Source organism: Ips typographus, linkage group LG3, assembly GCF_016097725.1.
Source record: "Ips typographus isolate SLU linkage group LG3, UJ_Ityp_2.0, whole genome shotgun sequence".
NCBI lineage: Eukaryota > Metazoa > Arthropoda > Insecta > Coleoptera > Curculionidae > Ips > Ips typographus.
The window spans coordinates 15,504,894-15,519,403 of record NC_138424.1 but is presented as its reverse complement, the minus strand read 5'-3'; the positions used below and the strand labels follow the sequence as shown (position 1 = coordinate 15,519,403).

At 34.6% G+C, this 14,510-nt stretch overlaps 1 protein-coding gene and 1 long non-coding RNA gene across 2 annotated transcripts; both read left to right on the top strand.

Moving 5' to 3' along the window:
- The first annotated feature begins 1,392 nt into the window (after nt 1–1,392).
- CHOp24 (transmembrane p24 trafficking protein CHOp24) lies at nt 1,393–10,369 on the top strand. Its single transcript, XM_081976646.1, has 3 exons — nt 1,393–1,624; nt 1,701–1,985; nt 9,731–10,369. Exons 1-3 carry the CDS (start codon nt 1,498–1,500, stop codon nt 9,919–9,921), a joined length of 603 nt encoding a protein of 200 aa, XP_081832772.1. The 5' UTR covers nt 1,393–1,497; the 3' UTR covers nt 9,922–10,369.
- Nucleotides 3,358–8,664, top strand: LOC145727171 (uncharacterized). Its single transcript, XR_014177794.1, has 2 exons — nt 3,358–5,923; nt 7,007–8,664. It is a non-coding gene; the product is annotated as an uncharacterized LOC145727171 (long non-coding RNA).
- Nucleotides 10,370–14,510: the final 4,141 nt, after the last annotated feature.

Below are 14,510 nucleotides of genomic sequence, written 5' to 3'. Positions count from 1 at the left end.
CCATTAAAATGATTAGGACTGGGCAAGGATTCCTCCTGATGGACATCCTGGTTCCCATGACGGTGCCTGTTTATTATTTGCCATATTGCTTTATTGGGATTTGTAGAAGTGAGAAGTTAAGTTGTCATTTGCCCTCATTTATAGATTGCCTATACAGTGCGTTTTTTTTAACGCGCAACATAGGATTGATTTCACGTGTTAAATTTTTAAGCCCATGTTAGACCATGTTATTTTGGAACTACAAGTATAAAACTTGACGGGTGGCTGTTTCGTACCCTGAAGCTTAAGGAAGTTTACCAATTCGGCCTAAAAAGTGTTAAAAAGCTTGGAAAAAATCATCTTTTTTCGAAAAGGTTTTATCGTTTCATACTCCCTGTATGCATTGTTGTTCTTTGTTGTTTTTGATACTGGCACGGCAGGTAGCAGGTAAAATTTGGCGTAGAAAGTAAAACAGGGTGATCATTAACTTTATATCAAGAAAGTTAAGAACAAAAGAAGTATTTTTATAAGTGAATTGTTCAAAGTGACCTCTGTTTGAAGCCAAACAGTATTCCAAACAATCATAAAATGCCCTTTTGACGTTCAAAAGATGTCGGGTCGTGATGCAATCAAAATATGTCACTTTACCTGCTACCTGCCCTGCCAGTATAAAAACAACAAGGAACAACAATGCATACAGGGAGTATGGAACGATAAAATCTTTTCGAAAAAAAATGATTTTTTTCCAGTTTTTAATCACTTTTTAGACCAAATTGGTAGACTTACTTAAGCTTCAGGGTACTAAAGACACACCCGTCAAGTTATAGACTTGCAGTTCCAAAATAAAATGGTCTAACATGGGCTTAAAAATTTAACACGTAAAATCCTATGTTGCGCGTTAAAAAAACGCACTGTACTTTTTTTGATGGTATTTGTACAGATTATCTATATCTGGAATGTTGTATTGTGATTTCAGCTCATATAAAAGACTGAAGCTACTTCCGCATTGCTCTAAGATCATTGTCAAACCACGTAATGTTATAGGATTGGTCAGGTCTCACAATATAAAATTTTCCAAGATCGTTAAAAATGATTTGAATTTATAATTAACATCAGTACTTTCGGTGATAAAATCCCAGAATGTACTTGATATTTTTTTAAAGAACAGAAAGAGACCCCTTTGTGTGAATGGTCTACAGATCTTGCGGGACTCAACATACGTACAACAATACTAAAAATAATATGTAAAAGAGAAAGGATTATGAAATTAAATTAAATGTGTGCTGTCTATGGTGCTAAGTAACTAAGTTCGCTTTTCAAATAGATCTGGCATCACAGCTTGCTCGCACAGAGGAATTTGACAGTTAAATTAGACATTACACCAGCTGTCTGTCATTGTCATTAGTGTCATCTGTGTCATTCAGCTTGTTCTAGTGACAACATACAAAATACGTGGCTGGGGCTTTTGGGGCTTTTTGGAATAGTTTCTATTTTTTTTAGTTTAGCCACTAGGCAAATATGATATCCTATATTTGTTCTGTACTGCTAATACTGTGTCTATCTCAAGCACAAGCTTATATTATAACAGTAGATGCCCATGCTGAAGAATGTTTCTTTGAAAAAGTTGAAGCTGGCACCAGACTAGGTATTAAATCACTTTTTTTTTAAATTCCTATATACACAGCATCGATAGAGTTTACTAAAACGCACTACAATTCTAGGTTTGAGTTTCCAAATAGCAGAAGGTGGTTTTCTGGACATAGATGTGCGAATAATTGGTCCAGATGCAAAAGTAGTGTATGAAGATGAAAGACAAACTTCAGGCAAATATTCGTTTGCCGCTCACTTTCCCGGCATCTACACGTTCTGTTTCTCAAATAAAATGTCTACAATGACTCCAAAAGTGGTTATGTTTGATGTTGCTGTAGGTGAGCCACCAAAGCAAGAGGCACAAGAGGAGGGCCAATCTGCTAATAAGTTAGAAGAGATGATCAGGGAATTATCTGGTAAGTTGATTCTTGTAAGGGGTAAACCACTGGGTAAAATTTTGTACACTAATTCTGAGGGGTAGATTGCCCAGGTATTTTGGTGTACACACTCCAGGTTATTTGTGATATTTTCCCATTATTATGAAGTACTTTGAGGTAGGTATTACAAGGTATTTTTAAGGCATTGTCTGTATATTTCAAAATGGTTTGTGGTATTTTGAGCGAAATAACTCTTCTTTGAAGGAAATTTTGCAATGTTTTAAGGAATACATTGCAGTGGACAATACAGTGTATCAATATAGCAAAATTGACTGAAAATTTAACAAAACAGCATAGGCACATGTAATTATTATGGTAAAATCTTTGTTACATGATATTGAGTTGAAAAAAATATTCATTACAAATTATTATAATAATTTACCAATTTTTCAACGTTTAAACTACATTTTAAAAGCCCCATGATAGTTTTTGACAGGTGTCAACTGGCTTTTACAGTGTTGCAAGCTCAAAATTGTATTATCAAAGTCACATAACATGTATTTTACAATTTCAGCTTTTACAACTGTCTAAATTTAATTTACTAAATTCCAAATGTTTAAATTAAACTACATTTTAAAAGCCTCATGACAGTTTTTGACAGGTGGCAACTGGCTTTTACAGTTTTGCAAGCTCTAAAATTATGTAATCAAAGTCACATGATGTGTCTAACAATTTCAGGTTCTACAACTGTCTAAAATAGTCTAAATTTAATTTACCAAATGATCAACATTTAAATTACATTTTAGAGTCATGTGACTAATTTTGACAGGTGTCAACTGGTCTTTACAGTGTTGCAAGAATATGCAGAATTGCATTTTCAATGTCACATAACGTGTATTTTGCAATTTAAGCTTTAACAACTGTCTAAACTTAATTTACCAATTGATCAACATTTAAATTACATTTTAAAGTCAGGTGACTGTTTTTTACAGGTGTCGGTTGGCTTTGACAGTGTTGCCAGCTCTAAAATAGCATAATCAAAGTCACATGATGTGTCTCTTGCAATTTCAGCTTTTACAACTGTCTAAAATAGTCTAAATTTAATGTGCCAAATTTTTTAATTTTAAGCCTCATTTTAAAGGTCACATGACTAATTTTGACAGATGTCAACTGGCCTTTACACTTGCCTTTACAGTGTTGCAAGAACATGCTGAATTGCATTTCCAACGTCACATAACATGTATTTTGCAATTTAAGTTTTTACAACTGTTTAAATTTTATTTACCATTTTTTAAAGTTCAAACTTCGTTTTGAAGTTCACGTGACTGTTTTTGACAATGTCAGCTGGCCTTTACAATGTTGAATGCTCAAAAATTGAATTATCAGGTCACGTGACAGTTCTTACAATTTTACTACTGTCAAAATTTAAATTACCAATTTTTCAACTGTTTTTTTGTTAAATGTTCAGTGTATTTATTTGACACGTGCTAACTTGGTTACTATGACAGTTAGAAGATTCGTGCAAACGTCAAAATCAGGGTTCAGAGGATATATATCCAGTGATATATATCATGATAAATATCATGATATATATCTTGATATTTACAGCTTGATATATATCCGATATATTCGATATTTTTATTAATTGAATAAAAACCGGTTTCAGTTATTCAAAGCATCAAAAAATTATTATATTAAGTATCAAGAATATTAAGTAAGCTTTACTGAACGATGACAAAGTTTGGTTTTCTAATTTGTCTGAGATTAGTAAAGCTGTTACTGTTCGAGATGCACGGAAAAGGTACATTTTCTCGACTAAAAGGATTTGTGTTAAAACAAAATATAGCTTAAGTAAGGATAAAACAAAACAATTTTTTTAGTTTTTTATATTTTTTATAGCTAAGTATATAAAGATTGAAAATGATATATATCGGATATATATCTGATATATATCCGATATATATCATGTGATATGATATTTATATAAATATCATGATATTTTCAAACCCTGGTCAAAATATAACCTGTAATTTCAAGCAACCCTACAAAAAATATTTTTTGTTTATCAAAATTTGAAAAAACAGATACCTGACCTTTGAAAATCAATTCAACTGTCACGGGACCTTTAAAAAAAATCAATTTTAAGCTTTTAGGTCTTTAAAATTTGAAAAAAGGGTCATGTAACCTGAGGAAGTCATTTTTATTGTATTATTAATCCCTATGACATTTTGACAATAATCAAAAGTCATGTTCAAATTGTAAAAGCAGGTATGCTAGTTAATCCAACCTAAAAACTGTCATGTGACCATAAAAAAATTAATTTCAAGGATGTATTTCATCAAGATTTATCATTATCTCAATACCAAGGGAGTTATAACTAAATTTAAGAATGCCAGAAAAGTGTAAACATTTGAAGGTATCCTAAGGCAGTTTAAATGATTTATAGGCATTTTGATGTATTTCCAGCCAGTTTGAGGCATTTAAGGCATTATCACTATGAGGCATTTTGCGCAAAAATAGCAGCATTGTGAGGTACTTTAAAAGCATTTCAAGGTATTTTGTATGCAAAAGGCATTTTGGTGTACAAAAAATTATCAGCCTCGACTAATTTCCATGCCAATAATGCCCAATAATTTTGTCTAATGCCCACTAATTCCTAATAATTTCCAATAACACCCAGCAATACCCATGAATTTTCTAAATTACCACAACTGAAGCCTTTAAAAAACTTTCTTCATTTAAGAAAAGTTGCAGAAAACCAATATACCTGAAATATTCATGCAACAATTTCTATCCTTGTTTCTATCTAACAAAAAAGAGCTAATCTGTCATAAATTGTAATACAAAATACAACATAAGTTAATACATTAATATGAGTCATAATTTTAATAACACAAGTAACAAACACATGTTAAACAATTATACATATACAGGTTCCTACATCTGAAGTTCAATTTCTTACAGATTTAATTGTTAATGGAGTGATGAAATGAAATTTTGGGAACATTTGTTGGGCTATTACACCGAGGAATGCACATTTTAAAGTTAGTCAGGAATAGTCGTATTAAGGATGATTCACGTTACACCGTGCAGGGACTGGAGCCGGGCTGCGGACGGGACACGGCCAAATACTGATAGAATACATTTATATGAGCTAATTCACAGTTGTAAGAGCCGAGTTAATGTCCAATGCACGGCCGGGGCTCCGGGGCACGGGGCAGAAATGTCGGTTGAATGTGTTTAGTTACAGATGAGTGTATTTGAGCGTGACAAAGTCTTCTTCTGAGTCTCGTTTTCTCCAAGCTAGATGTACACCCCATTCCCCATTTTCTTTTTCTGGTTCCAATTCGTCTTTCCAATACTTCCTGAACAAGAGCAATTGCGATAGCTACCAGCACAAGTTGTGTGAATTGTATTTGTTCCACACTCTTCTCACTCAGACAAAACATCTAAAATAGAGACGAAAATACTCGGTATATCCGTCAATACAGTCTTACAAAATCTAACTAGCCCGGTGTAGCATGAATGAATGACCCGACCGGCACCCAGTGCAAACCACACGGCATGGGTCCGGCCCGGTCCCGGCACGGTGTAACGTGAATCCTCCTTAAACTCCTATACAAGGTTAGGCACCGATACTTTTTTGTACACCAAAATGCCTTTTTGCATACAAAATACCTTGAAATGCCTTTAAAATACCTCACAATGCTTCTATAGTCCGTCTAGAAATTATCCGGAATTTTATAGTTTCTCCTTATTTTATTATAACTCTTTTTTGTAACCTTCTAAGGTAAAAGTAATGCACAAGCAAGTCGGCCCAAATAGTAGGCTCTGGCCAAAATTGTATGGCAACCGCAATTGGCAAATTTTGTTGATTGTTAAGAGGCATGAGATTTTGTGAAATAATGTCGCAAGTAGAAAAAAGAAAACAGGTGGAATATTTGCATAAAAAAGGCGTTCAAAATGTTAAAAAATTAGTGCAATTAACTGATCTTGTTATGATGAAACCTCACGTTAATGAGATTTCAACATTTTTAAATTAGATTGCTCAAGGTCGTGGATTAATTGCATGAGTTCATAATTAGCTGTAAATGAATACACTTGGATATTCTGCAGATGACAAGTGTTGAAGCTGTTTAGAGCAAACTAATATAAACTAAAAAAAAAAAATTAAATAAAACTAAGTCAAGTGAGGAATTGTCTTGATGGTTCAACTCTGACCTTCTGAAACTCTGTGGCCGCTGGTCGGCTTCTCCAACACGTGGGTTGGTCCGGAAAACTCTGGACGAAGCAGTCCCGGTTAGGCTTATTCAATCCCCGATTGAAAAGTTCTTTGGTCGGGAAAACCCTTAGATCTCTGGTCAGAAAACCCTCAGATCTCTGGTCGGAAAACCCTCAGATCTCCGGTCGGAAAGTCTTTGAATCTCCGGTTGGAAAGTCTTTGGATCTCCGGTTGGAAAGTCTTTGGATCTCCGGTTGGGCCGAACACAATACTGTAATTCGGCCAGATGATCACGGATTAAAAATTTAAAGTCACACACGCGCCACACCGCTCAGAAAAAAGGTCAGATGTCGGCAGTTCGGGTGCTGTAGTGGTAAAGAGACCGATATCACAAAGTGGGGTGATTAAATAGGCCACATGGCACCTGACACAAAGAAACACGACCACAAACCGACGCTTCCCCGACAAAAATCGAAACTAATCACGTGACTACGGCACCTGATAACTCATCAGGTCACGCACCCACATTAACCACCAAAATGTGCACAAAGTGCAAATGGAGCAATCAAGCGATCGGAATCGGTCTACTAGTGTAACTAGGCCCATAGACATTAAAAACACAAACCAAACGAGTTACGGACGATAACTCTATTTCGTACGTAACAATCTCAGAAAAAGTGCAGTGTATGAAACGCTAAAGAGGATAAAAAATGGGCACGGGGTTGAACAATAGAACGGGTGCGGGTCTACCGCGTAGGATTCAAAAAGACAATTTAAACGCTTTTGAGGCCTTAGGGCGACAAAATCCGCGCCTAGGCTTTAGAAAATTGGCTAACAGATTCGGAAATCAACGAGGAATGAAAGTGTGTCCAGAAACTATCCGCATATCACTGAAAAGACAAAGCTACACATCAAGAAGGCCGAAAAAAATTCCTGCAATGACATTTCTACAAAAGCAAAGAAGAATGGATTTTTGTTAACGTTTTCCAGAAGATAACTTTAGTAACGTCTTTAATCTGACGAAAGTTCTTTCCAGCTTGGTGCAAATTATCTAAGAATCCTCTCAAGAAAAAAGTTACCGTTCAATGTTCTAAGTTTCCCATTAAAATAATGGTTTGGGTTGCCATATCTCAGCGTGGTGCTACTCCTCTTTGTATAGTTGATGGCACCGTTAATAGCCCAAAATATTGTGGAATTTTAAGTGGTTTTCTTCTTGAAACGGCTTATGTTTTATACCGAGAAGGGTAGCGTTTTCGGCAAGATAATGCAAGATGCCATACTTCTGCCTATACTCAAGCTTGGATGCAAGAACTCCAAATTGCAACAATTCCGTGGCCAGCAGCTTCCCCAGACCTCAGTCCCATTGAGAACATATGGGGACTAATGAAGATTGAAGTAGAATGAGCAAGAATTGATTCAGTCCGTTTTAGAGGCCTGGACCACCATCACGGACCAATATGGTTTTGACCTGGTTTCGGGTGTACCTAGACGTTTAGTTAGTTTAGAGTTTAATGGGTGTTGTATTAGTAAATAAAATTAGTTATTTATTAGTTTTAAAATACCTTTAAATTGTTTAAACTGCCTTAGGATACCTTCAAATGTTTACACACTTGTGGCATTCTTAAATTTAGTTAATAAGTCCCCTGGTATTGAAATAATGATAAATCTTGATGATTTTTTTTAGTCATGTGACATTTTTTATGTTGGATTAAGTAGCATGTCTGCTTTTACAATTTGTATATGACTTTTGACTATTGCCAAAATGTCGATAAGGATTAATGATTTAATAAAAATGTCTTCTTCAGGTTACGTGACTGTTTTTCCAAATTTTTTTAAAAGTCCCGTCACAGTTTTTAGGTTAGGTTAAGTGACAACGTAAAGGTTTAACCAAATTTTTGACACTTGATTTGACCTTCTGCCGAAAGCTTCAAATTGATTTTCTAAGCTCATGTGACTGTTTTTCCAAATTCTGACAAACAAAAAATATTTTTGGTACGGTTGCCTGAAATTACGGGTTATATTTTGACGTTTGCAGGAATCTTCTAACTGTCATAGTAACCAAGTTAGCACATGTCAAATAAAAACACTTATCATTTAAAAGAAACAGTTGAAAAATGGGTAATTTAAGTTAAGACAGTAGTAAAATTGTAAGAACTACGTCACGTGACTTGATAATTCATATTTTGAGCTTGCAACAATGTAAAGGCCAGTAGACATTGTCAAAAACAGTCACGTGAACTTCAAAACGCAGTTTAAACTTTGAAAAATGGTAAATTAAATTTAAACAGTTGTTAAAAATTGCAAAATACACCTTACGTGATGTTGAAAATGCATTTCGGCAGGTTCTTGCAACACTGTTTAGGCCAGTTGACATCTGTCAAAATTAGTCAAGTGACCATTAAAATGTGGTTTAAAATTAAAAAAATTATCATTTATTTAAATAAAATCGCATTATTATTAACTGAGTCGGGACACGCTGTATACCATATACCGATTTTCCCGCATAGGGGGCGGGAAAATGCTACTTTGCATATGTAAAAGTGTGCGTAAGTAGCTTCTTTTCGGTCATTCGTAGAAAAACATCTATTTAGCATTATATAGATCGGTGTTTACCGAATGATGCGGCATTAATGGGGCTGTTCCTAGATTTGGGAACGCCATCTGTACTTTCTAACTCGTAGAGTTGAGTACAGATGTCACCAGATCTTGCACAACAATTATTTATTTAGCATATTATACTTGCAGATCTCAGAGTGAGGTTTGACAGTTATGACAGCTGTCACATGACGCAAGCAAAGTATTAAAGTGTCTGAACGTCTCAATTGTCAATATTGGCTCCATGGAGCTTTAAACACAACTTCCAGCGTAATTCCTCAAATAAGCAACTATTTATAATTTTATAGTTCCACGTCACTGTTGAACGGGTTTTGACAGTTATGACAGCTGTCAAGTGACGTAAGAATACGTGTTCCTGTCGTCACAACTCTTAAATTTGGCTATGGAGCTGTAAAGACTACTTACAGTGTGATTTCTCCAAGAAACACATCTACTTGGCATTTCATAATTTCCAAATAGTTCAAATTCCACTGTCTGAATTGTTGCTTTTGATTTTTAATTTTTGTAATATTTATTATCTTACTTCAAGAGGGACGCTTGCTACTGCAGAAAAAGCCGGTCTGAAACGGAAGTGAAAAAGAAGAAATCGGTTGCTAGCACAAGAAGCAAAAGAAGAAATAAATGTGAAACAAATTTTATTCCTTCTTTTCCTTCTTGTGCTAGCAATAGCCATTATTAGGCTTTTCTTCATCGTTCTCCTAAAATTTTTAAAATTCTCTTGGCATTTCATCCAAAAATTAATTTCTGACAATTTTCCATTTCTATTTAGCTACTGGTAGCAAAGGGTTGTCCAGATTTGTTAAAAACACTATGTATATTGTTTTGTAAAAAAAATTAATCAAATAATAATAATGGAATGAATGATTGAATAACTAAACATTGTTTAGTAACAATTTTGAAGCCTTTTTTGAATAGCTTCATATGTTTAAAATGTTTCTATTTTCAGCATCGTTGACAGCCGTAAAGCAAGAACAAGAGTACATGCAAGTGAGGGATAGAATACATCGCGCTATAAACGAAAATACAAACTCCAGAGTGGTGGCGTGGTCCTTCTTTGAAGCTATCATATTAGTGTCAATGACGGTAGCTCAGGTGTTCTATTTGAAAAGATTTTTCGAAGTTAGACGTGTAGTGTAATAACGCTTCTGTAGTGACCAGAATTTAATCGAAAATGGACTCAAAAGGGCTGTTTTTGTGATATATGTGACTAATAATTCTGCCGGATGGATATAGTTAGTTGATTGTTAAATTATTATTTTTCACAATTTTTTCGTTTTTCTATACCTTCTTATAAATGAAAGATTTTGATGTGTATCGGCAATCTCAGTTTAGATTTAATTGTGTGTATATAATGAAAGAATGGGGCGCACAAATTTCAGGTAGTACTTAAGCTGCTAGAGCTATTTGGTTTGATGATTGAAGAAGATTCTTTAATAAATTGCAGAGTGACTTTTTGAATAACAAAAACAAATTAACCTGTAAATCGGATCAGATTGCATGCACTTCAATTTTAGAATATTTTTTAAGTGATGTTTTTGAAGTGTGTTTTGAGTACTTTATTAATATATGTGGATAATTAAAACAATACTGTTTTTTTATTACTTCAATCAAGCTCACTACTCTCCCTCAATTGTAATAACTTATGTTGTGTTTGTTGGAGGGAATTAACCAATGTCCAATAGGAGAAACACCTCCTTACGAAATATTATTCGAACATTATTACAAGTGCCTTTGTAGCGAGTAGGATATGCTGACATTGACGTTTTGTCATAATTAGCCTGTACGCATCCCTGAAAGTCCACTTTTTGCGACCCGCGTACTTGAATTTGCACTTAGAAAGGTCTACTTTTCGGCTTTAGGGTGGCAAAGTATTCTGACTCATCAATTAATTAACCCTTGATCCCGGCTACACACGTCCGTGTCGTGTAAAATTATATTATATAAAAACATATTTTATTTCTTTATAAAACTTTATATAAAAGCTCCCGAAAGAGCACAGTTTGCGTCACATTTCAATATGTACTTATACAACTTCAATTGTTTTTCTTCTTTCAGCAGTAACGGTGAGAGTCATTGTTTCAATACCATAAGTCAAGACTGGCAAAACAAATGTTTTGAAAACCTTCTATTTTAGGTTGATAGGAAGTTTTGGCTTTCTTAATGTTGTTCCCAATTTTCCTACAGCAGCCCTTGTTATTTCGGCTGTTTGATTTTCTTTACCCAGTGTTCCATAACAAATATATGTAAATGTGTCCTAAATATATGTGTTTATTTACAACCATATATGTAATGCTGTCATTACTAACGTCATTGAAGGTTAGGAAGTATCATATTGCGTACCTCTACTTCCCGCCCTCTAAAATTGTGTGATTGTTAATATTTTTGAAAAAAAAAAATGATGATTGAATCAAAATTTTTTAATGTCAGATAAAGTCGGATCGATATTCAGTTCGCAAATAATAAATTGAGAAAAATGTCCTGGATTACAACTCGAATTGTATGCATTCTAATAAATTATAATGTCTATAATACATTACAATTCTAAAATTAACATGATCTAAACTAAAACAAACTACTTATTGAAATTAATGGTAAAATTTGAATTATTATAAGTGTTTATAGAAATATTTAGGCCAGTACCAGCACTGGCGTCTCCAACAGTTGTCTCTTTGGTCGACAAATTAATTTGCTGCTGAATGACTGAGGTTTGTGAACTACTTGCAACAGCTTCAGAAGACATGGCACGTTGGGACAGCATAACGGCAGTTTTGGTTTTATTCTCCATTAAGCTATCCACATAACCTTCTGCCACAGTACTAGATTTCCATCCTCCCAGCCTTTTTAATTGGAGTACATTTGCTCCACTGTTGGCAAGTAACGTAGCGGCGGTTCTTCTTAGAGCGTGGCCTGTAAAGCCTTTCGAGTTCTCTAAATTCATAAAAGTAGCAATTTTTTGGGAATAATTAGCTATTGTATTGTGCCCAATTGGTCGATTTCTTGCTATTTCTTGTATTATAGGCATTATAACCGTTAGAATGCATACAATTCGAGTTGTAATCCAGGACATTTTTCTCAATTTATTATTTGCGAACTGAATATCGATCCGACTTTATCTGACATTTATTTATATTGGTAAGTTATTTACCACATAGCTACGGTAACAATATACCTGATTGATTATTCTGAGAAAAATGCCTGCTTGGTAGTTTTTTGTTAAATGTAATATTCTAGATATGTTCAGAATGAAACAATAAATTGTAAATTTTGATAGAAATATGATGGTTGTAAATAAAATAGTATACAAACCTCGGTAGGAAGTTTCATTCCTGTCTCGAGATCCTAGCTAAACCTCGACGCTTCGCATCTCGGCTGTCTAACTAATCTCTCGACAGTAATGAAACTCTTCCCACCTCGGTGTGTAATATACTATTTAGTTGACTTTCTCTATTTGTTGTCCTTCTAAGTGTAAGTCGCCGGAATCTGGAGTCAAAGGTTCGGTTTTATCGATGTTCATGTTTAAACCGATTTTTTCCGACTCTGTCTTTAAGTCTGCCAACATTTCGATAAGTTATTCCTTCGTACTGCTGTTTAAAACTATCTCGTCAGCGAAGCGTAAATTGCTCAGATATCCACCATTCATGCGCACGCCCTTTTTGTCCCAATATAGTCTTCTGAATACGTCCTCCAATGCAAGAGTAAATAACATAGGGGATATTGTGTCTCCTTGTCGGACATCTCTGTTAATTGGTATTCGATTTGTTGTTACATCTTCTTGCACTTAAACTGTGATGGTCGGCTCTTTGTTTATGTTTTAAAGTAGATTTTCAGCCTTCGGATTATTACCCAAAGCTGAACAGAATCAAAAGCCTTGTTAAAATCTATAAAAACGACAATACGCCATTGTACTCGTTACACTTTTCTAGAAGAGTCCGTAGCGTTTGAAGATGCTCTACGGTGCTATGTCCTTTGCGAAAACCAGCCTGATCACTCGTCTGATATTCATCTAGTTTGCGCGTAAGCCTGTACCTCCAGACCTTTAAAAAAACGTATTAAAGAACACCAAAATTATTTAAGAACTGGAGACTTTCACAAATCTAATATATGCCAACACGCGTTTGATAATGATCATAGAGTCAAATGGAATGAATGTAGTATCATAGACAAAGAAACTTTTTCAAAAAGACGTAAAATAAAAGAAAGTGCATATATTAGATTAAACCATGACTCCTGTGTTGCTACATCCTCTATTAATATTGACCAAACTTGGTTAAATATTCTAGAGGAGGAGATAACACTTGGTCATATCAAACGAAACTGAAATTTCTTGTAATTTTGTTTATCTACTCCTAGCATGGTAATCATTCATTACATAGCTCATTTTGAGTTACGTAATGAGCGATTTTACCGCACTAGTGCGATAATAATCGATTTTATCGCACTAGTGTGATAAAACAACTTTAAATGAAAATTTCTGCTGTAATTGTTTATTGAATTTAAACATAACTTTGATAAAACCATGAACAGACCTATCTTAAATAATAACTATATTTTACTTTTTATAAATATTAAAAGTGAAATGAATTCCTGAATTAGAAAGTTCTTGGATCGAATTTACACAAAAAAAAAAAAAAGGCTGGATGAACTATAGGTTGCTGCCAAGGTTTCAAAGTACACGAGTAATACTTTTTCTTGAAAGGGACTCTTTATGTTCTTGGTCTCGCACCAGGTGACAAAACGTTGATACATTTTTTCATATTTCTCCTTTGACTTGGCAGGCAACCAGATACCACGTTTGCGGCAGCTTCTTCAATATCTGACGGAAGTTCTTCAGACATGTTCATAACAAAATGCACTTTTAAAAATTTGTGACTGACACTGTTAAATTGTCGCTTAAGTGATATGTGGAAACAAATGGCCACCATAGCAACAACACCAAAACAGTACAGCGTAGATGACAAGATTTAAGGGTAACAAATAACTACCCGTAGCAAGCATATACGAGACGTTCCTAAATAGTTCACATTGCACAAACTATGAAATTTTTTTCTTACTTTACGCTGCTTCTGATGGTCGTAGATAAAATGTTCATCATTATCATCACCCGTGGGGTATGGCAAATTAACGTACTCGTGTGACGTACTCCCACTCGTGACTATAAAAATGCTCATACCCCACTAGTAATGTAAATAACTATTTCATTATAAAACCCACCTTTCACTACAACAATAGATAACCTTTCCTATTGGAATGACAAAAGTCAACATTTATGTCAATTTTTATTGACAAAACCCTTCTCAGAGTTTCAAATTGAACATTATCAGGTTTAATATATTTAATATAAGTTGTTGTTTTCTGTGTTCTGCCGTTGTGTTCTTTCTTTTTTAGATTCTCTGAAGACGGTGGTAGATTTTCCACCGAAACGTCAGCGTTTTTAGGTAACAAGACCGAGCCTAAGTCAGTGGTCTTGTGTTCGGACGACTAGGTTAATGTTATTTTCAACTTAGTTGAAAATAGTGCGAAATTCCATTTTTCCCAACAAACCTTTTTTGTGTGAGACAGAAGACCCAATAAACAAAGAAAAAATGAGTAACTCGTCTCAACAAATATATAGAACATATCTCCAACAAAGATGACTTGACTGACTCAGAACTGTGCATTTTTCTTCTGGCAGTCGCCTCTCGCACAGGCCAATTATATCCCAATTGATATGACCTAGCTCTTCTTCC

Excerpts from the sequence above, each read along its gene's own strand:
- CHOp24 (XM_081976646.1), top strand. The coding sequence starts at position 1,498 with ATGATATCCTATATTTGTTCTGTACTGCTAATACTGTGTCTATCTCAA. Across the intron at positions 1,625-1,700 it reads TGAAGCTGGCACCAGACTAG|GTTTGAGTTTCCAAATAGCA; the intron begins GTATTAAATCAC and ends CTACAATTCTAG. Across the intron at positions 1,986-9,730 it reads GATGATCAGGGAATTATCTG|CATCGTTGACAGCCGTAAAG; the intron begins GTAAGTTGATTC and ends TTCTATTTTCAG.